This window comes from Larus michahellis, chromosome 2, assembly GCF_964199755.1.
Source record: "Larus michahellis chromosome 2, bLarMic1.1, whole genome shotgun sequence".
Classification (NCBI taxonomy): Eukaryota; Metazoa; Chordata; class Aves; order Charadriiformes; family Laridae; genus Larus; species Larus michahellis.
The window spans coordinates 46,049,945-46,076,646 of NC_133897.1; the positions used below are offsets into that span (position 1 = coordinate 46,049,945).

General features: G+C 39.6%; 1 protein-coding gene across 1 annotated transcript in view; it reads left to right on the plus strand.

Moving 5' to 3' along the window:
- Window positions 1–26,702, plus strand: part of CMTM8 (CKLF like MARVEL transmembrane domain containing 8) — a 36,884-nt gene that overhangs the window by 9,407 nt on the left and 775 nt on the right. The window contains exons 2-3 of the mRNA XM_074575114.1: window positions 19,481–19,654; window positions 23,970–24,086. Of these exons, the coding sequence (XP_074431215.1) occupies window positions 19,481–19,654; window positions 23,970–24,086 (291 nt within the window). The remainder of the gene's footprint in view (window positions 1–19,480; window positions 19,655–23,969; window positions 24,087–26,702) is intronic.

A 26,702-nucleotide genomic window follows, 5' to 3' on the forward strand; every position in this document is an offset into this window, starting at 1 on the left:
TACAAAGCTTTGAGTTGCACGCAGGGAACAAGTCTGCAGGCCACAGAAGTAAAAAAGGAGAAAGCAAAATAGTGGAAGGCGTTATTTCTGAAGAAGGCTCTCCCTTCTGTTGCTGCATGCAACAGGTGTTGTGGAGAAGGGGGAAAGTATGTAGTCATGTAATTACAGACTATACCATAATGTATACTTAACTAATGGTAGAATTCAGATGTGTGAAGAATTTATTCCGGCGGTGTTGCATACTTAACTGAAAGTATTTCAACATGTGTTTGTGCCTGTCTCTCTTGTCCATTCTTCTGCCCCTGTCCCAAGTGTTATTTTTCCAACTCTTTCAGTTATGGTTGGGTTTTTTTTTTTGTTTTGGTTTGGGTTTTTTGTCCCTTCATTCCTTCAAGCCTTCTTGCCCAGCAGCTCAGGGCAACTTGCTGAAGGCCTGCTTTGCATGATCTTCATCCAGTCTGCTCTTCTTCAAACTTGACACAGGTAATCAATATAGAAGATGCAGCTCCCATTTTGCCAAATTCTTACAGTTAGGATATTGGGAGAGGTGTGAGGCCACTGAAGGACCAGGCTCTGCTCGATATGAGACATCCATCTTTAGTGGTTTCATAAAAGTGTAGGTGGAGAAAACTATGAAAAATTATGTAGTATTTTAGAACAGTATTAGAATCACTGATAGTGATACAGTGATTTAGGAGGTTATTGGTAAATATGGTGACATGTTTTGTTCTTGCATTGCGGAAGGTGCTTTCTTTTAATGCTTTTGGCCGAGTCATAGGCATAGAGCAGGCTGCACAAACCTGGGTTTTGTCAGACCTACCACAATCTTGTGATGATCTCAATGAAAGATTTTTAGAAAAAGGCTGAAAAGTTCTTCAGTATAATAAATTTGGGATGCATGGAAAAGCAGGATTTCTGATTGATATTTCGAAGCCTTGCTGTGTGCATAAGCCATGTTCATTGGACTGTGCAATACAGTTACAACAGTTATTTGCTGTTGTGGATTGACAGTTGACCTCCAAGATGAAAATATTTCTCCTTCCCGGTGGTGTTACTAAGATATAGCACAGTACAAACGAATACATTATTAGTGTTCTTTTTTCCATCTCCTAATGCACAGGAATTTGGCTAATGGCAGAGTCTGGATGCCAAGTAAAATTGTACTGGACAGAAACAGTAGTTTCCCAATGACATCTGTCTGTCTAATTTTGGAAATCCACAATCCTTATTTTATTCTTTTGAGTAGATTCTTGCATTACTCGGACTTAACTTTAAAAGGCAGGGTGCAAGAAGAAAGTAATGACTTACTTGAAGAGATGGCTTCTCTTGTGGTGTGTTTTCTGTTTGAATTATGACCTCCATCTGAAGTTGTATAAAACCAGTTTTGAACATATGACACAGGCCTACAGAACTATAATTGAATGATGAGACTTACCAAGAGTGGAATAATGATAAACAACTTTTTATGTTACTAATTACATATTCATTGTTCTGTTCAGTATATTTAAAGAATTTTCAATGTTTATCTTATCAGCAAAAGGGTAGGAATCTTAGCCAGGAGAATAAGGTTTCCAAACATTTTGTTCAAACTTGGGATTTCTTTCTAGACTTTGCAGTCATGAAACATTACCAGACACTTGTACAAAGAAGTTGACATGCTCTTTATGCAGTAACAGAGAACTATCTAGCAAATGTTTGCCTGAAGTAAGCAAGTCAAGATAATGTGTTAAAGGTGAGATGGGGTCTCTTAGAAAGTGTTTTACCTAGGTCAAGTTAAAATTAAACTGACTACACAGCAATAAATAAGATGGGATTCTCTAAGCTTGGTTACATCTAATTTTCACTTTCTTGTTAAGCTGAACAGTAGAATGCTAGCCTCAGGAAAAAACCAAAAAAACCCCAAACCAACTGACTCCAAATTATGTCTGAAGTAATTTTCACGTAAAAAACATGAACTTTATTTCAAAATGCCTCTTCAATTTAGGTCTTATTTTTTAAAAAAAAAGGTGAAGTGCATTTCAAAAGAATGCTTAATTTTGACTTGTGGTGGTTGGTGTTTCTGAAAGATTATGTAGACAATGTACACAGACAAGAAGATGACCCTAGGAAGAGGTGCAAATAGAGTCAAAACAAATTGATGGGAACGAAATCAGATTAAGATCTAATGTACACAAACAATATTGTTGTGAAGAGAAGATTATAATGAATCAGTTCTTGATGCTGTTAAAACCTGTTGCAGATTTCCCATTGACTTCAGTCATTCCGACATATCCGCACATGAAATGAAAAGAACTTGAAAGCCTACCTACTGTGAAGGCTGTACATGCTAATCCGCGCTTATATTGTTTGTCGGGCTCTTAAAGACCAGCAGCTCCTTTCCGACAGTCATTTCCTATCCACTTGTTAGCATTTGGTAAAGGGGCGGCTCTGTTGTTCCTTCCGTTCAGCACCGAAGAAAAGTGTATGCCCAGGAACTTTCCCCACTTGTTTCTTTTGCCAACTCCATGGATTAGTCTAATAAAAGAGACCACCTCCCTTAAAACCTTTCCTCTCCAATACCCCTGTACGAAGTACCTGCTGTCAAATTAGATTGAGATTAGGAGGAGCCTAATTAACCTCTGTGCTAAAACTGACGTTGGGAAAATGTAAGGCACAGTTAACCCACTTGTTACCAAGATTCCCCCCCAAATTCCTATAGAGCACTGCCATGCTACCAGTTTGTTTACCTGTTGCATATGTGCAGTTTCTTTGGTTTGAACAGAGCAACTGATAGATGATTAAACAGGAAGCTATGCAGATCCATGGCTTGGACATGCCCTTTTATAACCCAAATGTCTAATTTACATATTTCTTTAAAGCTCCCTGTAGTCACAAATTGAACAGTACAAGGAGATACCTTATTTCCTGATGAAGGATTGGTTATTTTGTTACATCCACATCCCTGTAACCTCATGATACTACTAAATCCTAGGTGTCAAAACAGCTCAACATCATAAATGTCAATCTAAACATGCTTCCTCAGACCAACAAATCAGTGTGTCCCATAGCTTTCCTGCCTTATCGCTGGATTATCATATGATATATGCTTTCTCCTGTATCAAAGGCAAATCTCTGTGCATGCTGTGTTCTTCCTTTTCCCTTTGTGTTGACTAGCAAAGCTCCTGGCTAATGATGTCTTCCAGTGGCCTAATGTCTTTCTGCTTTCTTGGTTTTATTTGTTAAGACCTGTAGTATTGTCAGCGGTAGGAAATTACATTACGTGCTTCTGTGTTTGTGTGCAGTTCATGATAGTGGGCTGAGTTCTCAGTGTGTGTGGATTTGAGCATTTTGATACAGCAATAGTTGGTTAGTTGGTAGCTTGAAGAAAGGGATACCTGCAAAATACTACTTTTGTCAACAAATTTTTTTTTTTTTTTTTTTTTTTTTTTTTAGTTCTCCAAAGAGTTTTCCCTCCGATTTGAAACTAGTAACATCGTGCTTTGGGGGGAAGACATACTAAATATCTCTGACTTCACACAGACTTTTAAAACAAAGAGCCGCCATATAACTATAGAGGCTTATGGCTTTCCCTGCCCCCCTCAGTGGGAAAACAGGAACTTCTGAGTGGGAGGTAACTAGCTGAAATACTCAACAAAGAGTATTTGAACAAAGACTGGTAACACCTCTTTATTGTATCTGCGCTATTGTCATTCTAGGGAAGAAAATACTGGGCAGAAGAAAGCTGTGATCCAAATCTGTGGAAAGAGAAAGGGGAAAAGGTGTGGAAGTTGGCTAAGTAAATATAATTTAGTTGCTTGTGTATATTGGGGATGGTGTAATATAAACAGAACTGCAGGAAAAGGCTTGGGTTTTTCAGAAGAACCACTTGGGTGGGAAGGGAGCCTGCTGCCAGGGCAGAGTTTACCCTCAGCCTATAACCCCTCAGGCTCCTTGGCTTTTGGTGCTTTACCTAGAGCTCTCCTCCTTATAACTTTGGCATGTGTGCTGCATCACTTGCTGCTAATAAATTGCAGGTCAGATGCAGATAGCCTTTGACAAAGCCGGTTGCTGTGTTTTTTTGGATAATGGTGCTGCCTGCTGGGTCAGGTCATGGCCACCTCCCCTGAACCAGCAGCTGACACGGTCCCAGTTCCTGTTGCCTTAAACCATGATGAATGGTGACCCAAGTGCTGCGGAGGCAGTTGACAGGTAAGCAGTTGCGCATTTGGTGCTGAAGGCTGACAAGGTGATTGCCCTCTAGTTATCTGCCTCGCTCATCTGCCAGCAGTTGATGGTGCAGTAGCCTTGTCCTCTCTTTTCACAATTTAGCCTGTGCCAATGCGTGAGGCCATGCCCTGAGACAGAGCCGGTGTCCTGATCTGCTGACTCAGCTTCTGTAATGCAGGGGATGGGGGAGGTTGGATGGGTTGGAGAGCAAGCGGTGATTTTGGTTTAGACCAATATTTTGATCTCATGCTGAGATTTGCCTGAATTTTAGGACAAAATTCTAGCCTGGGCTAGGACTGTGGGCACAGCTTGCTAGATAAGGGGCCTGTTGCGATAGGACAAAGGGTGATGGTTTTAAACTAAAAGAGGATAGATCTAGACTAGATATAAGGAGGAAATTTTTTACAGGAGGGAAATTTTTTACCCACAGAGGACAGTAGTGAAACACTGTCACAGGTTGCCCAGAGAGGTGGTAGATGCACTATCCCTGGAAACATTCAATGTCAGGCTGGATGGGGCTCTGAGCAACCTGATCTAGTTTAAGATGTCCCTGCTTATTGCGGGGGGGTTGGACTAGATGACCTTTAAAGGTCCCTTCCAACTCAAACTATTCTATGATTCTATGATATGCTTGGGGGTTGTACCGGTTTTCAGGCTAACAACATGCTAGCTCCCAGAGGAAAGTGCTTTGCCTGCAGAGGGAGCTACAAGGAGAATGTATGGAGAATGCCTTTCCACTAATTGCTGTAAACACCTGTAATTGCTCTAAAAGCTTCTGTCAGGCATGGGAGATCCACTAATCCATTGTAATCCCTGTAGTTTGCAACAGTTCTGACATTTGTGAACTGTATTGGAAAATCAGATTTAGAGAGAGAAATGCAATTGACTATGCTTGAAAACACAAAATCTATTAGCTGTATTGTGGGGACAGCGAAGCATAAGTGCATGCAGTGAGAGCAGCAGCTAAGGAGGACTTGTTCGTCCTTGTTTCTTGACTTCTCTGTGTTTATGTATTCCAGGAGGCAAATACAGAAGTTCTGATTTCAGGCTGGTAGCTCTTAAATGCAGACAGCTGAAAAGGTCTCCATGCCTTGCTCTTTGCTGCAGTTCAACATGCTGTGATAACCCGAACCAGTGATTTGTTTACCTCTGATACAATGGGCAGTAGAGTGCAGTAATTCAGGAGCAGCTTTTGTATGCAGTCACACTTGCAGTGCAGCAACCTCTGGCAGAAAAGCAAGGCAGACATCTGCGGGACATGAAATCATTTCTGCTTACTTATTTAAATCTGAATAAGCCAATGTCTTCAGGCCCTGAAATCTTTTTTCTTGATTGGAGACTTTTCCCCCCGCTCCCCCCCTCACCCTTGCATTAGAAAGCTGACAGTTGTAGCCAGTTGCTGTGTTCTTTGTTTACACAAGACCCATTGCAGCAGTTGGAGAACATTATACCCTGCCTCACACACAGGCGTATATACTTAATTTATGACTTTGGTGGTTTGAATTTCAAGTGTCAGGTATCCCACAGAGCTTTTTACTTTGTTCTCTTATGCTGCATGCACCACTTGAGTACTTATTATGTAGAGCAGACAGGCTGTGGGAAGTCCTTCAGGCTTGTGGACTTTTTTTCTTCAGAACCTCGGAAATAAAGTTCTGGGGAATGGTAACAAGGACTTCTTTAAAAGCATGACTGATCCACAGTGTCTCTTTATGTGTTTATCTGACTAATTTTCTTCCTTTGGCATTAATATCTTCACTTGCATAGAATTATTCATCTTAAAGTTGCTTTTCTACCCTTAACTTCTCTGCAAACGTTAATTTTGGGACAGTGGTGATAACTCTTAACTAGCTCTCTATTGAAAACTTAATTCTGGATTTGCCCTGTTTCCGATTCTTTCAAAGTAAACTCTTTCTACTGCTACCATGAAAAGAAAAAAGAGAAAGAAAAAAGGGGGGGGGGGAAGCATAGCTTGTTGTCAAAAGCAATGTTAGTATTTGTGATTATCTCTTATTCAGTTGTGTCTTGTCAACGATTTTAAATGTGGCTCAGTACAAAGTTATCTTTCATATATCGGTGACAGATGGAGATTTCGGAAAAGGACATGTCTGGAAACTGACTTCAGACAAATTCAGATGGGAAGTGGGGCTGAGGTTTTTTTAACAATGAGAGTAATAGACATTATGGCAGCTCATTTAGAGACAAGATGAATCTTACCATTGCAATGTCTATGCCAAGACGTCATCTCTTTCCAAAAAGCATGTTGTAGGTTGAAGTCTTTATATCATTGCCCACATGGCCAAAATGGTTCTTTCTGACTGCAAAGTCTGTGAACACAAATGACTCCAGAAAAGCATATGCAAATGTTAAATATTTATAGGCATGCTGTTCTATGTTGTTAATGCAAAATGTATTCAGGAAATAAAACTATTTTGCCAGAGAAGGAAAAAGATTTTTCAATGAGGTACTTCTACAGCATGTGGATCGGTCTTTGTAAAATATTTAATCTTTGCCTAGAAACATGGGTAATGGTTCCTGGGGTTGAACTTTATATTTGGTACTTGATATAGAAATCGTCAAGATGTACAATAAGCTTATAAATAGGCAGATAACAACAGATCTGGATGTTGACTTATTTTCTCGTGTCTTCTGTTTGTCAGGCAAGGGGAACTGTTACAACTTTTGGTGACTAGAGGATTTTGTCTCACAGCAAGCAAAGTTTCTTTATTGTATAAGACCACTTTCTGTGGTGTTCAGCTGGAAATTAAAAGATACTTTCATTCTAAAAATTTTTTAAAAATTTTTTTAATGAGTAGTTAATGTTTTCTTCGTGTTTAAATTGATGTAGAATGCAGCAATAGTCTTTCTTAGCAGATACTGTATTTTATTTTTCCATTGCATCATACCTGGCATTATGACTGTGTATCCTAACTGTAGGGCAAAATAAAACTTATTCCCAAAGAAGTAATAAGCTTTCTATTTTAATGTAACAGCTAAGACTTGTGAAACAATGCTGTGTGTCCGCTAATTATAGGCACCTCTGTTTACATGGCCTAACAGGAAGATGGAGATGTAAAAATAGCAACAAAGAGCCAGTGACATTATTAATAAAGCAGCTGTATACAGTATTGTTCTCTTGAAGAACATAGACACCATTTAAACAAAGTGGACTACATAAATAATCAGTCATAATTCATAAGTAAGCATTGTTAAGAATTCTTTTAAAAATAGTTCACCTTATTAATGTACAAATGATGGCAGAATGACTTTCTTTGTGGGTGTGTGTACTTTACATGCACCGAATGTTAAAAGTCACTTACACAAATCATTGCTGTTTATTGAGAAGCTGGTATTTTTCTACCTTCAGGAACTGTATCCCTTCAGGGAAGAGGGGAGAAAGTAAGACAGAGTGCTATAAAACTTATTCTGAAGGAAAAGTTTGTATGCAGGTAGAAGAGGGAAGATTAAGGTAGAAGAAAACATAGGTAACTCAAAACTCTTTTCACTTATATGAATTTATTAGAACAAAAGAGCAAACCCTTCTTGCCATCATATTCCATTAAGAAACAATGGTAGTTGTAGTAATAAAAAAAAATAGCCATGTTGGGGAAGACACATTCAAGCCAGATGCATCTTTTCAGCCTGAAATCTTTTCAGCTGAGAATCCACTTCTGAGCTTTTCCAATTTAAAAAATAAAAGGAAAAGTAAAAAGAGATTACTGACAGTTAGAGATTACTAAAGCTAATAGTATTTTTTTCTAATTTTTCTGTGCAAGGGGAATAATTTCCTCACAATGCACTTCCAAAAATATCAGTCCACCATGTATTCAGTGTACACAGCAGGTTAAACCTGCTCACTCACAGTTTGTATGTGTGCTTTATAAAGGAGAAATCGTTTTCAGAGCACAAGAGCTATACCATGGTCTTTACCTCCAGGAATATGTCTCTACTACTTGACTTGAAAGCCTGCAGCCCTTCTCAGGAAAACGTTCATCTAGTTGTGAACCAGTCACTACATTTGCACAAACAAAAGGTAGCATGTTAAGCTTGTCATCTACCCTACTCAAGAAACGCCCCCCCCCCCAAAACACTAAACCAAAAAACTGGGAGGGAGCAGACCATAACCTGCAGTTAAACCGCACCTGCACTCCTGAAACCCTTCCTGTCTTGAAGAGATACAAAATTCATCATCCATAGAAATTCTTGTTAAATGTGAGGAGAGGAGATTTCTTCTTTAGTCCAAATCTCGGCTTCAGATCTAAAAATAAGAATTCCAAAAGCTTGCCAGTATGCTTTTCTTTCTTTTTTTTTTTTAAATTGCAGCAAAGCAGCACTGCAAGCTCTTTTAAGTCCTTCCACCAATTAGCTGAGTTCCTTGCTACTAAGAGCTCTCAAATCTGCACGTAGTTTTGTAGTATGCACGTCTTTTAAAATTGAAATCGATTAAATCATATGGCGTTGTATGAATTTGATAATAGGACTTACTGCAAATCAATTATATGAATTACCACTGCGTCTCACGTGAGTCATATGTACTGCCTGTATGGCCCTGTTTAAAGGACAAACTTGTAAATGTTACTGCTCAGTTACAACTTTTACTCAGAGCTCCAAAACGCATTAATATTTGAATGTTAAATGCAGAAACATTTAACCTTGTAGTTTCATCTATCGTGATGATTTATAACTGGAATTTTAAAAAGAAAAAATTATCAGAGTATGGAATTTATGTGCTATTTTTAAAACTGAAGGTGTTTGTACTGAACCTTCAAGTTTTTCCAAAAAAAACCTTGCCTCTAGAGGCTGCACAAAAGCAACCGCTAGGAAACAAGGAAATATGTATTCTGTGCCACATGTGTCTCTGTGTCACTATTTTGCTTTGTAATTGTCTGCTTTAAAGTTCATACTTGAAAGCAGCATTGAGTGAAAACTTCCTCAGATTATTTTGTGTTTGGATCTAATCTTCTATTACTTTACACTTTCCTTTCTGCGCTGCTGAAGAGCAAAGCATAGCAGGAATTCCAGTGAGTAATTCCCAACTCCATGATACCATGGTGTTTGCTGTACAGTACCACTTCTCCCAACTCCGTCAGGAAACTGTGGAGACAGTGAGTTTGAAATCAAGAGCCTTGCTGCACAACAGCAAGGTGTTTCTTTTTGGGAAATGCTAGGTGGTGGGGAGTAATGCCTGCCATGGCCAGGCCTTGCTGAAGTGGAAGGAAAAGGGAGCAGCAGCACTACTTTTATTTGCATCCCTCATGATTGCTAGATAAGAGGCCGGGCGGTCTCCTTGCATTGAGGTCGTGACTAGAGATTAAGCACAGTGGAGGTCATTGCCTTCCAACTGTTTCACCGGGTGCCCTTCCGGAGAGGTGAATAAGTGCTTTTTAGGACAGGCTGTTTGTCTTCGGTGGTGTTTTGCACCACCCCTCTTTATTTTTACATTAAACTCCGGCCCCGATGGAGCCGCTGATAGCAGTAACCAGTGCGTTCCCGGTCAGCTGCAGCAGGTCTGAGGCTGGTTGCAGGTCTTTCTCCTGACTGACGTGGGGCGGGCCCATTGCGGTGTATTCTGCATAAAGGTACTTTAATCAGATAATACTGTATTATGGGCAAATAGTGGCTGTGTCTTCTGCTGTGGCTATGTGGGTAAAATGATGGCTAGCACTGTGTTAGCCAGGGTGCATAAGTTAATGTATGCATAGTGCGCAGTAACCTATATATAAAAGTCTCTGTGTGTGCAGATCCTCGGGCAAAACATGAGCCTTAGGTTAGAATTTACAGGCATCAGTAAACAGTAGTGTGCTCCTGAATGCAGCCCTCAAAAACCTTACAGCATTTAATGTGGAAAGTGCCCTGGGACAAGGACCAATCTTTATGCTTTGTACACACTTTAATGACCTGTTAATGATCAACCACTGCTCTGTCGAGAAGACAGTTTTTATGATGATATAATTCAAGCCAGTTTCTTCACCATTGCTTGAGATTATTCCTTGTAATTCTATTTAGAAACAAGCAGTATATTGATGTGGCGTGCAGTCATCCCATTCTATTCTATTAACACTTTTGCAGCTTTCAGTACTCGCTTGCCAGGCTCTCATGCAGGAAAGTAAGGCAAATTAAAACCAGAAGTTAGTAATGGTGATTGTATTGGATCTGGTCGGTGGCCTGTTTAGTCCAGTATTCAGTCTCTGATAATGACTGATACTGAAAATTTAGGGAAGAATGTAAGAAACAGCACATATGGCAAGATCCTTCTCTGCTATAGTTTTCTAGCTTCTAGCAAACTGCACATTTGGGAATTTCCAGAGCTGAAGATTGCATCTTGACTATCACGTATATAGGTAATATATACAGACGGGGCTGACTTGTCTTCCAGAGGTGTGTATGATATTTCCTGTGGCAATGAATTCTGTAATTTGATTGTGTTGGTTTTTTTTCTTCTTCTTTATCTTTTATTTTTCTTTTTATTTTTTAAATACCACTTCCTTCTGTTTGTTTTTCAACTTTCTGCCTGATGATTTAGGTGGATGCTTCTTGTGTTGTGAGTGCTAATCTCATTCCCTTCTTTATGCCACCTGCCACTCTGCAGACTTCTGTCATATGCTCCTTCAGTCTTCAACAGAAAATTGAACTCATCTTTTTTCCAACCTTAACTTTCTTTTCTTGCAGGAGCCATTCTCTGTGCCTTGTGTAATCCAACTGACTCATTTTAGAAATAGGAGAGAGGAGTGAACAGAACACGCTCAATGCGGCAGTACACCATTGATTTATACAGCACTGTGATATGTTCTGTTTAGTGGAGTTTTTTATTATTTTATTCCTTTCCTAACAGTTTCTAATCTTCTGTTGTGACGTTATTGATCATATGGAACAAAATTTACAACGCAAGCAGTGTCTTATTTCGTGTCTACCTTCTGAATATCAATTACCCTACCTCTAGTTATTTTTTCAGGCAAAACTTCCTGAGAAACAAACTCTTCTGTAGTGATTTCACAATTTTGATGGAGAGGATGGGATAGGCTGTGTTTTCTAGGAAGCATCTCTTGCTTTCTTAATTTAAGGTACCTCATTTTGGTCTGTTTTATTGGTGTTAGCTCCGGTCTTGCACATTCTGTGCATATTTCTCAGGTGAAGCAACGTTTGAGCATTGTAATATGCTGCTGGGATGGACAGTACAGTTTCCTTACTCCCACCTTGGAGTTATTTTTCTCAGCACTCAGTTGCAGTGAGCCAGAGCACCATATCACAGAAGACTCCTCACACATGAGTTGCAGTAGAGTCAGTGGAGTCAACAGTGGAGGCTAGAGGAGTACCTTTTGTGATTTATTCATTTCAGTAGGTGGTAGACTCATTAAGGTAACATGAAATTGGGGTGAGCTACATCGTTTTGCTTTTATGTCTTTATGCCTGTTGTCTTTATGCCTAGGCAGCACTGCAGTATTGCAATACCCATTCTGATCAGAAAAATAAGTTTCCCTCTTGCAGGCCAGTCACTAACTGCCTCCCTCTCTCTGCTCTTCCCAGTACAACTTCATAATTTCTTGGGTGCTCTTGCAAGCTGGCTTTGCCTCTTGGTGTGAATCCTTTTGTTAAGTGCAAGCTGATACCCTTATTTATGCATGCCATGGCCAGTTCAGCACATCCTCACTGCATGGCTGATCTGGATAATGAGTGTCACGGTCTGAACATCAGGACTAGCTCTTCTTTACTGGCCTGGGTGTGGGGAGGGTCTGTCCCTGGTTCTTTAGGCCAGTGCACTCTTGGACTCTGTCCCGGGCTATTGGGGTATTGTGTGAGAGGACTTCCCTGCTCTGTGGAGCTGTGGGAAAGGCACTGGAGGTCCGTCAGCTGTTGAAGGGCTTGGTCTGAATTCTTGCTCTGGAATAGGCGTGCTCTCTATTGAATGAAATCTCTGCCAGCAGGCCTTGACCCATTTCAAGCATGGGTCAGGAGGTTTTTCTGTGTGGCTTGTAATAGGATTTGGACTAAACTCTTGAGTAAGAGAGCTCACTCTTTAGTGAAGACATACATCTGGAGCATATTTTGGCACTTGCTACTTCCAGTAGTTTTCTTTCTTCGGAAATCTATCCTAAAAAACAACTCTGTGGGGGACTTCTCTTAAGTGATGGTTAGTATTGCCAGTGTTTCAAGCCCTTGTGTTTGGTTTGTTATGAGGGGTGCTTGCTGGTGCTGCCATAGAGCCAAAAGCGTGACAGAAAGTTTGAAGACTTGCAGGAAGATTCAGTGCTGAAACTGGTTGCATGAAAATAATTTAAAAGGTATTCAGACAATTTTTAGAAATTCTGTGAAAGTAGAAGAGACTGAATTTTGCACAGTTTTATGACAAGGAGAAATGTTTTCAAAGGTAGGAGAGACTCGAGTTCTGTAGCTGCTACTCAGTTTGACACTAAGACTTCTTCTGTATAAATGATAAAATACTTCGTTGGTATGTCCATTATGACTACTGGCATGTGCACACTGGGTTTTTGGATTTTTTTTAGGCAGGCAAAGCCCTGAAAAATCTCAGCAAAACCACCAGGCTTCACACAGAATTCAAAGGAATTTCTTTCCTGTGTGTATTTAGTGCCCGAGTTCTCTCCTGTGACACTGTTTCACCAGAAGACAGTCTGGGTGAGTCACAAAGCTCTCCTCCACCAAGGAGCTCTTAGCAAATGCTTCCAACTACTGTTGACACTGAATGTTTACGGATGAAAACAGGTATTCAATGTTGTTGGTAAAGAGGAAAGGCAATGGTAGTGATTGGCTAATGTCAAGTCATTATAATGTTTTCTGTTAATGTTTGAAACTGGGAAAGAAAAATAGTAGGCTAAGGTAATGTATCGATTAGATTATTACAGTGTACATTAGCGCGGTTCTTGAAACTTCGAAGGTGCTTAAGCAAGGATCTTATATCTCTAAGAAATGTAGCTGAAAGATCTCTGAATTTGCTTGTCTTAGCATCTTTACTCACTGTTAATAGAATTCTTATTTAAGTTTGAATCCTTTCAGTTTTAAAAGCGAAGTTTTAAAACATGTTTATCACCTTTTTTCTGACTGTAACGCAAACAAGACTTTTGTATTTTAGTTTGGAATGATATTCGATTGATTTATGCAGTACTTGTAGGCTTTCACCGTAGTTTTATTTTTAGGCTTTTTTCCTCTGTGGACATTAAAATACATTATTCTAAATAGTGGGGAGGAGTTTTGTGGGTTTGGGTTTTTTGTTCTGTTTTTGTTTGCTTTTGGTCGATTTGTTTTGTTGGGGTTTTTTTGTTTGGTTAGGGTTTTTAAGTAAAACAAATAAATAATCCTTTTTTGGAGTAGTTTGTGGGTAAACCTGCATGGTGATGATGTGCTCAGTATGGTAGTGAACCTATCAATGTTGCTTTGTGCACACACTCTAACTTAGCATAACCCTTGTGAAAGATTTCTGTACTTATATATAGCTTATTTCGAGTGTTCCCTTTCAATCTGCTGGGGTTTGGCACTGTATGCAAATTGGCCCTTTGATATTTCTGGTGGGCGGCTGAAGCCCGCTATTAAAGCATTTTTCTAAAAAAAGCAATGATTGTGCTCTCTCTAGTGGCCGAAAGCGGAATTGTTGTGTGTCCCTTCATAGATCCGATTTTAAGACATGATTTCAATGCAGCGCAAACATACTCCATTTAGCCATAGCTGAAAAAAAAAAAAACCCTAAAAATCATTCTGTATCTGTCAAATGTAAGACAATTAAATCCGCCTGCTGTTATGACTGACTGTCTTGGGCATGTCTTACAGGAACAATAGAAGAGGACTGCCCTATTTCCCGCCCCCCCCCACCTTTTTTTTCTCTTTAAGTACCTCCACACCACCACCCCTCCTCCCACCCCTACCTCCCAGATATTTTGGTTCACAGTATAAAATCCTGCGTTTTGGTGTGGGATCTGTGACATGACAGGTTTGGAAGAATGTTTGTTAATCTCACCACATGCTTACAAACACCCAAGGGGTGGTTGACAGGTCAGTATCAAATAAGGGGAGCCCCTATAGCGCTGAACTGCTGGTCTGGCTGCCCTTAGGGATCCTTGCTGACCCTTTTAGTGCCTGATGAGACGCATCTCAGACCTTGTCTTCCCAAGGGCCACGAGATAAGAAACTAGGGATCAGGCACGAGAAATGTTCGTGCTCTCCCTGCCCATGGCAGACTCCCTGGGGTTTTTGTTTTTTTTTTTGCATGCAGAGAGTAGCCAAGGCGGGGGGGGCGGGGGGAAGATGGAGCTTGAGACACTCGTAGGCTGCTTGTGCTGCCGCTGAGGTAGCTCCTAACTTGTGATTTAGTAGTGAAATAAAGATGTGCAATAATTTAGAATGGTCTCTCTTTCTTCTAGTCATAAATCTCCTTTCTTGGGAATGAGAGGCAAGATGTCTTGCTTTCTACTTGCTGGATTCTGTCTATATTTAGGTGGCTTGAATACAGGAGACAAGTGTAGCTGCAAATGCACAACTAGTCTCCTTCTACCATCATTTCCATCTGTGCCAGTAGCAACTCTGAATAAATCCTACAATACTTATGCTTATAGAGAACTGAAACGAGCCTGGGAAGCATCTCTAGGATAAAGAATAGGAAAAGCTTCAGGCAAACATGCCAAATAGTTTTGGTTTGGGTTTGTTGGTTTGGTGGTTTTTGTTTGTTTTTTTTTTTATTTCATTAAACTAGATGAGCCTTGGGTTTTTCTCCCTGTCAGTTCTGCCACCATGAGACTCCTTTTTCCTTTGAAAGGGTTGCATAAACTTTTTAAAATGTGTTGCTGAGTTAACCAGTCGAGGTGGATGCTGCAGAATTTGTAACACTAGCATCACTGGCAGGAGTCACCCTGCCACAGGCTCTTTAAATACAGTTTGCAAGTATGAATTCAGTTCTGCAGTTTTTAAGCTGCTTCAAAAAGCAAAACCAGATACGCAGATTCAAGCTCACACCTGCTTTCATACGTGCTTGCTGACTTGTACTAGCAATATGAGGCACAAGATGTGTCTCATCTACTAGGCAACAAAGCTTTTTTTTTTTTTTTTAAGGTGACTAAATAGTCCAATACTTCTGAAGTTCTTGGCAGTGCGGAAAAATTATGGCACTTATTTGAGGGTTTGAATATGCAGTTAAGCATCTAATTTTAAACCTGCACACTCAATAATATCGGACTTTGCTACAAAGTTATTTCCTTTTTATGGTATCTGCCAACTGCTGAAGTATGCATTAGTACATTTGACACGTTAATGCAGTCTAGTAATGGAGGTACCTGATCAAGCAGCAGCCAAATGATCGCAAAATAGGTGTCTGAGGTGAAATCAGAGGCTGCAATAAACAACGGAAAAGTGCTTGCCTTTGTCATGTACTGACGAGTGAAATCCCTGTCTCCCATCTGATTTGAAAAACTGGACCCAGTTGGAGGAGGCTTTATATATAGTCTTAGGACCCAGCATCCCTTCTCATTGATGGCCACATGCATTATTTTCTTCGGTCGTCTCTATGTTTTTCCTCCCTTTCTCGGACTCTTTTTTGACAGGATTGTAGTATGCTCCTGTAGTTCTAAATAAGCATATTCTGACTTGCTCATAAATTAAAATCAAATACCTAGCTATTACTAATACACTCCAGCATACCCGGTTATAATGTGATGCAGGCCTTTGCCAGTTACTGAGTGGAGCTTTCTCCCTTGTCTTTCAGCTGATCTGAAGCAGTGAAGGTAGCCGTGTACTGTCTGTGCACACTGAATTACTGTGGGCACTCCCCAGGTATTGCAGTTGCTGGTCTTTGCTTTATGGTATCGCGTACCTATCGCTCACTTGCCAGATTCCATGCACTAGATGCTCATTGGGATGGCATTTGAATATAGTCCAGTTATTCCCGGTGGGGAGGTTTGTTATCAAATCAGCAGGAAAAGCGTCATTCTCAGCTCCAGGTGATGCACAAGTGTCATCCAGTTTGTACTGATCTGTTGAACAGCAAACCTGTAATGTAAGGGACAGTCAGGATATTACGAGACAGGCTTTTAACACCACAGAAGCTATCTCAGTATTTAACATGCTGAGAAGACAAGCTAATCACGGAAGACTTGTCTGGACGTCCTTGTTCCTTTGACTCCTTAGGTATTTTGCAGATGCTGATGGCCAGTGTGAACTTTAAATCAATTTATTGCATATGTTTACATATGCAATAAAACCATTTGCCATATCATTTAACTACACACAGAGTGAATTGTTGACCATGAGCTGATCTGACCTTTTCAGGTCTAATCAAGAAATCTGAAATATTATTTCAGCCTGTCAGCTCCAGGAATATGCAGTATCTCGATCTAACTGAAAATGTCAGACACACTCTAATATGCAACCCATCAAAGTTACGATGCATATGAACCAAGAACTGGTTAAGAATATAAATCTGTAACATCCGTGGTGCATCTCAATTGCTTAGATAAATTGTTCAGCCATTGATACAGGCTAGCTAAAAACGTGCATTAAAAGCAATGCATTGGAAGACGTGTGAGATGTACAGCCATTTAAATATTAAAATGATCTTGAAAGAGGGGTGATAACACCAAGTTAGAATATTACTGGAAAAAACAGTTTGCAGTGAGAATACTAGTGCTCTAGTTAATGTCTTACTACCTTTGTTGTGTGGTAACGTAAGATTAGTGGTCTCTCATAACCTCAAAATTTTCCATTTTAATAATTTGCTGCACGTGGAGTTTTTACTCTTTCCATAAATAATCCATTATATCAGCAGAGGTGTCCTTATCAATCTTATTTGTGTTGGATTCAGTATTAAGCATTTGTCGTAGTCTTGTGCTTTTTATGAAAAAATCTGTGTCTATTTTTAAAAGCTTTCTAAAAACCAACACTGTTGTCAGCAGGTAATGGTGTTTAATGATGTTTAACTTATTTGTTTGCTTTGTGTCATCTTCTTCAAGCTTCTGTTTGTGGTATTTTAGTAGATACTCAGATCTAGGATAAATCTGTCTTTAATAGTTATTTATCAAGCATGAGACCAATTGTTCATTAGTATAATTTCTGGATTATTATTTTACATTTGGATTAAAGTGGATGGGCACAATGAGAAGCAACTTTGTATCCTAAGAAAATGGTATTTTATTAGCTAAACAGTTTATCAAGATTGTTTAATCTTAAAGCAGTTGTTACACTAAAATTGAGTTGGTTTTTAATCTAATCATGTTTCATTCGTGCAATTTGAGGCATTATTAACTGAATTGCTACTATTAGTAAAATGTTGTTGGAAATAGAATTAAAATGAACTGTGAGAAGCATTGATGAACCGATAACTTTGCATTAGAGAGTAGTGTGTATTTTAAACTACCTAGTTGATGCTATTTGAGCTGTTCTTGTGAGGCAATGCTGCCCTCCCCTGGTAGGCTGCAGAAAAAAGGAAATTTTTGTCCCAGTCCAAGCAAGTTCTAGGGCTTCCTGTGAAAGACAATCTGCTGAATTGGTGAACGCATATTCTTAAAAAGACTGTTACATGCCTTCTCTATTACAAGACCAAAAAAAAAAAAGATAGTGGAATGGACATTTGTGCAGTGCTTTTATGTGTGCATGGTGCAGATATGGATGAATATACAAATAATATACTGGAATATATTGTGAATACACAAGCCAACAAAATGAGGATTGAATTAGGTTTGGGTGGCAGTTTGGAAGACGAATTGAAGACAAAATAAACAGATACCAGGTAGCTGATGAAAGTTATCGGGACCGATCATAATAATCTTTTGTTTAACAGTATAGCTTTGTCTTGTATATAATGCTTAGAGATTTATAATTAATGATTACATGTTTCAATTCTGGAATAGAAAAGTAAATGGGACCATGGCCAACAACTTGCATGGGAGTAGGATTAGCTCTTGTGCCCATGAAGCTATAGCAAATCTTCTGTCAGCGGCTATTGATTACAAAGATACCACCACATCAGGAAGGCTCTCCACTGCACATTTCTGAGAGCTGAGGAGGGTAGTCCAAGGAAATATTACAATTACATGGTCTATTTTTAATATATCTGTTATTAACCACCGCTGGAGACAGAATAATGGGGTAGAAGGTTCTTTAGATTGTACATAGATTGCTATGGCTGTTGTCTGTTTAATAAGTGTGTTGCTATTTGCTTTAATTTTGTCTTCCTTCAATTTCTCACTGCTAGGCAGTTTCACCATAGTCCAGACAGCAGAAAGAGATGAGCCTTGTTTCAAATATAAGAATTTTAGTTCCCACATCTGATTCCAGTAAAGTGTGTGTGGTGGGATTTGGGCTTTTTGTTAGTTTGTTTTTAAGGTATAAAATATCCCTTTCTTTTTATAATTAAGATTTTTCTGATTGCTGGACAACTTGCAAAACACACAACTCTTCTTCCTGTGTCATATGACTTGACTTATGTTTTGTTTGCTTCTTATCCCTCTTAATGCATTGGAGGTCACCTAACACTAGAGAAGACTGGAGAGAGTATGTTAAAATCTGTGGTTCAAGTATTACTTCATGTCTTAGATGTGAACAGATTGCCAGATTCAGGATCAGGAGGGAGTGTTTTTCCCCAGACTGGTTTGCTTGAGGACTTCGCTTGAGTGTGAGTTCTCATCTGCTACTTAGGGTCAGGTCACTTGGGAGATGTTTTAAGACCCGTGGAATATAATGACAATCCCAACATGACCTGCTGTGGTCCAGCAGCATGTTACAGTGGTGGTGGCTGTTGTTATTTTACTGCTACCTTTTATAATAAGGTCCTAGGAGTTGTTTTGTGTCTGTGGTGCCTGACAGTCCACAGAGCAGGTGTGGACCCTCTTGAACTAGATCCCAACTACTCAGTTACCTGTGACTGTGGCAGATGGGACCCAAAGATCCCAGTGGTCCTTCACAGGCTTCTGTTTCTGAAGTGACTTAGCTGAACACAAAATAATGGTATTTATCTACATGCACGTAAGCTAGTAGGCTATAATAAGCAATCCGTTTGAGAGCTAACTGTAAAACCACTGCAAGTGTGGCTCCATGATAGTTAAAGGTGAGCACAATTGACACCAAGACACCTTGTTCTGCCTTTCCCTTTGTGACATCCTGCCACAGCAAAACTAGTTTTATGTGTTTTTCTTATTTGTTAGATTAGTATTCTGTTGGCGTAGCATCACAACTCGGCTCATCGAATGGTTATGTGAATGGCAGTGGTGCTGTTCCTTGACCTAGAACAAATGTATGAGGTCTAAGACCATGTAACAGATCTCTTTCTTCTCCATAACTTTTGCAGGTATTGGGGCTGCTGGTGTGGACCCTGATTGCTGGAACAGAGTACTTTCTATATCCAGCCTTCGGCTGGGTGATGTTTGTAGCTGTGTTTTACTGGGTTCTCACTGTCTTCTTTCTGATCATCTACATGACAATGACCTACACCAGGATCCCCCAGGTGCCATGGACCACAGTGGTAAATACACCCATTCTTTGTTGTTGCAGGTTTTCTTGGTTATGAAGAGAATAAAATATTGATGCATTCTATGGGTGTCATTAATCAATTGCACTTGTGCTTTTTGCAAAATTTTCCCTAATTACTGTGTGGCTGTGTACCTGCAGTGTTTAACCTTCATACTGCCCAGACACTTTTAAAACACTTTTCCTATGATGTTTTCACGATTTTGTTCAGCAGTTGATGTAGTGACTTGATTTTTAATAATGTGTGTGTGACTGATATTTATGCACAGTGGCCTCTCTTTTTTCTCCCTGGAGTGATTACATCCCATGAAGAATGAGTCTGTTGCTGCCTCTGAGCTAATAGACCTGGCCATATGGCTTAAACAGCAGAAGTCCCTACTTGAATCAACACCATGAATTGGAAGTGGGACCCTGGCTCTTAAGGACATGAATATTCCTCTGCTAAAGTAAAAGCAAAGGTGGTTCAGAGGTAGCAACAGTCTGACAGTCCACATATGGCCTACTGTGAAAATGGTGCTGAAAATTACTGTTATATATATGTAAAATACGTGCCATGGAACCCTTTGCCTTTAGCTCAAGACTTAATGCAAATCAGATAAACAGCTAATGTAATTACAGAAAATTTCACAGGCACTTAAAACTCAGATCCAGTTTTTGTGGTTTCAACAAACCTGGCTAGCTGTACCTCTGAACAGTATATTTTTACATGATTTTCATAACAGGCTGGCGTTCAGGGCAATAGATCCTAAAAGTCATTGTCATCTCAGCCAACTGGCTGTTTGTAATCCATCCAAGAATTATTATAAATTTTAGCTTTGCATTTGTCTGATACAGTGAGATACTGTTCTCTTTTTATTCTTTTAGTGGCTAAAGATTATTGACTAGAATTCTGTTATTTTTATGACAAAATATATTTGGCTTCAGTGTTGCAAACAGCTTGTTATCAGCTGTATTGCATACGTGACTAAACTGCAATACCCTTCTCATCTTCCCATTTGCTGCTGTAATAAATAGCCAGCGATAGCAATTACTAATAAGAACAACCAGGATAATGTTCAGATAGCTTCTCTGTTTTCAAGTTTCATGACCAGCAATTACCATTAAGGCTATAACGCTGCTATAGAAATGTTGGATTATTTCAATTATAGCAGTAATGTGTCTGGGTACATTTAAAGGTGTGTGGGGTTGTTGGTTTTTTTCCCCATTGCGTTAGATGTAAGTAACGTACATTCAAAGGGAAAGCATCTTTGTATCTATTTGGATACAGCTTTACTCATTACCCTTCTTTCATCAGTTTAACATTATTATCAGGCAACAGCTGCACATAAATGAGTTGCCCCTGATCTATCTGGTAGACAAGCTGGAGTATTTGATTTGTTTCTACTTTATATTGAGTGTATTTCTTGCTCTGTGTTCCAAACATACTGTAGATAAGATCACGTAAAGGTAGGTCTGAAAGGTAGTCTCCTTTTATAGTAGAATAATAGGAAGAGAAAATAAATGCAAAATAAATAAAAGATGCTTGCATTCCAGCTTGTTTTGCCTTAAGGTATTAAAAGAGAAGTTGGGAACAGCCTTTGAATTGGACCTCTGCCACTCCTGGCTGGCCAAAAGGAAGGTTTGGTCTCTTTTCAGAGAGATGTTGTTAATGTCTTCATTCAAGACAGTATAACACACACCTTTTTGAGTGAGTTTACGCCCACCTTCCTCCTATTCTCTGAAGTATCCTGAATTTCAGTCTCTGCTAGTTATTGCTCTGCCTCCTTAGGGCAACAGTTAGCTCAGACTGTGCCTATTGTATGCTTTATCCGAAATGACATCTGGACTTCTCTGTCATAAATTCACTTTTTGCAGGTTAAGCACATTATGAAATTGCTTAAGATGCAGTTACTTTTACTGCAAATTAATCCAAAGGACGTGCTTCAAAACTGGCTCTCCTTAATAGTGCAAGTTCTTTGCTAAAACAATCAATGGAAGCTTTTAAAATCTGGTAAATTTGAATTTAAGAAGCAGATGGTAATTTAGCATGAACCATTTGGTTTGAGTAATATATTGGCAGTAAAGGCCCAATCAGCTTGCATTGCATTCCATCTTCCCCAACAGTGTTATTTCCCAGAGCAGCACTTCTCAAAAATTATGTGCTTTTTTCTTTTCTACGTGACAAGATATTGCAGGGATTTGTAGCTTTCCAGGGTAATTGAGTCTTTTTGGAACTGGAAACCTAAAAATAACAACAACAAAATACTCTAGGCAATCAAATCTGGAGTTTGAAAATCAGTGCTTTACAGACGTTCACCTGAACCTGCCAATTGTTGGCTTCTTATCCTCAAATTAACAGTTTGATATTTTATTATTGTAATGCCCAGGTAAAACAAGAGAGGTGAGATCTGTAGATAGAGATAATACCTTTTGTTAGCTCAACTGATATACTTGTTTAAAAGTGTATTGATCAAGCCGCAAGTGCCAGGTCTTGGACTCCATCTGAATGCTGAGGTACTGCCCATGATTCCCTGCGGAAAGGTGGGTAAGTGGCTCTTTTCCAAACGCCCTGAAGTTGCAAGGACTTAGGAACCACAGGAGGACGTGCCTGCCCTTCAGTCTGCTCTGAAAACTGTAGGAAGGCTTTTTTGCATGGGAAGTCTCATAAAGGCAGTGGTGACCTGAAGACTGACAGGTGACAGCACAGCATGCTGCTCTCTGAAGGGGCCTGCAGTTGAGAAAGCACGCCTTTGGGGAATGGCTTCCCTTCAGAAAGTTTTGAACCCTGTGTGTCACGGGGGCGTGTGGCAGTGGGCCAGACTCCACCAAGTCTGAAGTAAACTGCCAGAACCAAATGTACTGGAGATGGATGAGAGGAGCTTCCGTACCAACCACTTCACACTGCTGATCCACTCTTTGGTGCACTGAGGGAATTGCTGATGTGGATACAGCTGCTGTCGCTGCTTTCTGAACTTCTCTTCTTGGGCTGCAGCTCTTTTTTTTAGATGCCGCTAGAGTTGGTGACTAGTGAAGCCAATAGTGAATAATTGACGTATATTCCTAGTACCACACCATGGAAATTAACAAGTTGGAGCTGCACCAGTATGACAACATTTAGAGACAACTGGGGCAACAAAGTTAAGGGTTATGATATTTGTGTGACACTCTGGAGTGTAAACATGGGGCCAGAAGCCGAAGGGAGCAGATCACATACAACATTAGGACCTTGTCTAAACTGAGTTACTAATTCCTGCACTTGTAACTAGGTGCAAAGCATGTAACAGTTATTCCACTTAAACGTGGCACCAGTAAACTAAAAGCATGTTTTATGGCCAAATTCAAATGCCTTAAACAAGTAGCAGGGTGGAGTTTTGAGGAATTTATTTTTTTTAAGAAGAATGAACTTCCTATAGCCATGACCAAGTAGTGAGTAAGTAAAGGACAAAGTATTAAAATTACTTTAAAAAAAGCCCGACATACTTTTTTTATCTGTCTTTCATCTTCTCAGACTTCTCTTCTCCCTTCCTTTCCTGTTCTCTTACATGCAAAACCCAAACTGTTCTTGTTTGTTCTCTGTAGAGTTAGGTGAGATCAATGTTATCTGCTTTGCCTCTTTCTTAGTAATGAACATAGGTACCCTGAGACATTAACTCTGCTCCTTGGAAAACGCAGCATCTACCATGGATGGGTCATGATGACCCATGTAGTCTGTTCAGACTGTTCTCCTCCTTGATTTTGCTTCTTTCTCCTCTCAAAAACAGGCAGAAGGGAAAGGTGCTGAAAGGTAGAAGAATGTGCCTGAAAAAAATTACACCCTCTTTATCTCCTCCAAAAGTGGAGAAGAGCAGAGTTTTGGAAGCTTTGTAAATATTCTTCATATACCCAGGAGTCATTGATTCCTACAGTGTAACTTTGTATAGATTAGAAATGTAATGCAGTTTTGTTTTGGTTTATTTCTTTTTTTTTTTTTTTTTCATGTAGCGTCATATTCTTACTGCCTAATACTTTGGTTGTGATAACCAAACTGTGTCCTTATTATCAATTTTGGAAAATCACAGCACAGCAGCTTTAGGACTTCTGGATTTAGTGTGATGGAGAGAACAGTTTGTCCAAAATGTGCTTTAATGTTTATGGATCTTCAAAATAAGCAGTTAAACTTTGATCTTACAGATAGAAACTTGGAAGAAGATAAAAATAGTTAAGAATCACATTTCTTGTGTACATTGCATGTGTACATTATATTTCAGATGAGTGTGTTGTAATGTTGGAATAGAAAATGGGAACAAATACAAGTGCATATTAACTACTTACGTTGTTTGTTTTTTCAACAGGGTCTTTTTTTTAATGGAAGTGCCTTCATTTTGTACCTCATTGCTGCCATTGTGGATGCATCTTCAGTTACCAAAGAACTGGACAGTCACAATTACAACAGCTGGGCAGCTTCTTCAGTGAGTTGATTTTTTGTTTAAATCTGTTGTATGTCCAATAAAATTATATCAAAAGAAGGCTCGCTGGAAGTGCGGGTTGAATTTTGAAAAGCTGCAGACTGATACAGAAGCTCCTGCACAAAACCTATAGGTAGCTGTAGATTCCGCTCATAGTTTTTGGAGGTGACTAGACATTCCACCAGGAGACAACAGTCACATCAGAAAAGGCTGTAATGTTTTTAAGATCGTACTGCTTTTCCCCTCCCCTGCCCCCATCTATTACTAGCTTTCTGTCAGATGGTATAGCCTGCACATCAGAGTGGAAAAAACAGATTGGATGAAAACCAAGTTGCTTCAATGCAATGGGACAACTTCAAAAGCAGATTAAACTAACTCAGGTAACTTTGCACGTGTGTGGATTAGGTGCGTTCCGCTTTTTGTGGGCTGAGCCATATACACAGCACCTTTGGGAAGGTCCTGAAGCAGTATTGCTGTTTCTACAGTGATCTTCCTCTTACAGCCTCAACTTTTTGATAATCTTTCTTCTGAGTTGGGTGGGCAATGCCTGAAAAATCATGTAACTTCCCAGTGTTTTAAAGTGGATGCAAATCATTAATTAGTCTAACGTTACTGTCTTACTATTTAGATTTGGAAATCCAAAGCAGTTGATGTGGGTGAAAAACTTTTTTTAAGAGTCTTGTCAGTTTCTGAGCAGGTGAACGCATTCTCTAGCTAAGTTAAGGGAGCTGTAAAAGAACTTTTTGCATGTTGTGGCAACAGTAGTCAAATTCAGTTGTATAAAGTAATTCTGCATTACATCTACTTTGCTGACTGATCATGCTTCTGCGGTTGTCTTCTCTGGACTATTCACAAATCCTGTCTTCTGTCTGAAGCTTATTGTTACTGGCATGAACACAGAGACTTAAACACTTGCTCTGTTTATGTCTTGGGAATTGGATAACTACGTCCCTGTCACTTCAGTGGCGTTAAGGGTCTTTTCCCCTTGGCAGTTTGTGACTTTTGATCTGTTACTCAGCCACTGCTATTGACAGGAACTTGCTTGCTGCTAGGTAAGCTTCCATGCTGATTCAGGTTTTATGCAAAATGCATGAATGGTCAGTGTCTCATGGGATGTTTGGAATCTTTTCTAATAGTGCTAATGTAATGCACTGTCTAAATAAACTATTAAATGTAGATTCTTGCTTTCTGAACCCATTAAGGGTTTCATGGATGGATGTTTGTGAAAATTTAGCAATTCATCTCTCCCTAACAGTTGTTCTCTGTTAGGAAGATTTTAGATGGAGCTTTTATTTCTTAAGAAACAAAATTATTAGAGAAGAATAATGTTAGAATTTTCTATTGTAATAATATTTTACATCATCTACAGTTTTCGGTGCCACAGATTAAATTTACATTAGACAAGACTCAACAAGAGCCCTCTGTTGGAAGGTTTAGATTTACTGCCTGTACACATGCTTGGTAGTGCCCTGCTCTCAGAGCTGAAGTGCCCACCAGGGCAATGATGGTATATAGGCAAGTATATACCACGACAGCAAGAAACACTGGTAGAATCATAAAATATTTTTAGGCTGGAAGGGACCTCTGAAGGTGATCTGGTCCAGTTCGCTCCTCCCTTAACAAGGCAGGGCTAACTCATATCAGGCCACCAGGGCCTTGTCTGCTTGAGTTTTGAGTATTTCCAAGGATGGCTATTCCACACCACCTCTGGGCTTCTGCTGACATGTTTGATTACTCTCATTGTGATTTATCTTTTTTCTTTCCCTAATATGTAATTGAAATTTCCCTTCTTGTAACTTGCATTTGTTCCCTCTTGTCCTATCCCTGCTCACCTCCAAGAAAGGTAGTATTAATCCTATTTGCAGTGTCAGCTTTATTTGGTGCCGTTACCAGCACAAAACATTCTGGTCTTATCGTAAGACCACTTTGAACGTTGTCTGTTTTGAACAGCATGCAGAGATTACCAGGAATTTAACCACTGGCACTGAATTGGACTTTATCAGTACAACTGAAATAGTCCACAGCTGTTTCTGTGTGCGTATGCCGTAAGGACTGCAGAAGCAACACCACTGATACTGTGTAGTTTTACACGGTATCTTTAACAGTATCTTTATCTTCAAACATAAAATAAATCTAGCCTGCTACGGAAGTCTAATTCTGTAATCAATTTCTGAGAAAGTAAGTAGTAGTACCTCAACATGATTACTGTCACTGTTATTTGCACTGAGGAATACCTTTATTTGTCAGTAGAGGACCTCTGGAATTGGTAACCTGATCAGTACTGCTGTTTGAGATGTCTGGGTCTGCATTTGAATCCAAGTTTTCTCTGTAAACAAACCTATTTCAATGCGCAGTGTGCCATAGTGAGGTACAGGTGGGCTGTAGGCAATTCCTGGAACATAGCAGCAGTACGGGAGTGTTTGCTTGAGCTCACACACATGGACTATCCTTCAGTCTTTGCCAGCAATTGATGTTAAAAGCAGCGAGTACAGGACTGGTGGGAGTCCATACTGCAAGATCCACACTGAGGCAGTATAATGTGGAGGTATGAGTTGAAATATGTCATGTTTTGTCTGTTTGTAGGCCTGTATTTTCTACGCATAATATAAGCTTACACAG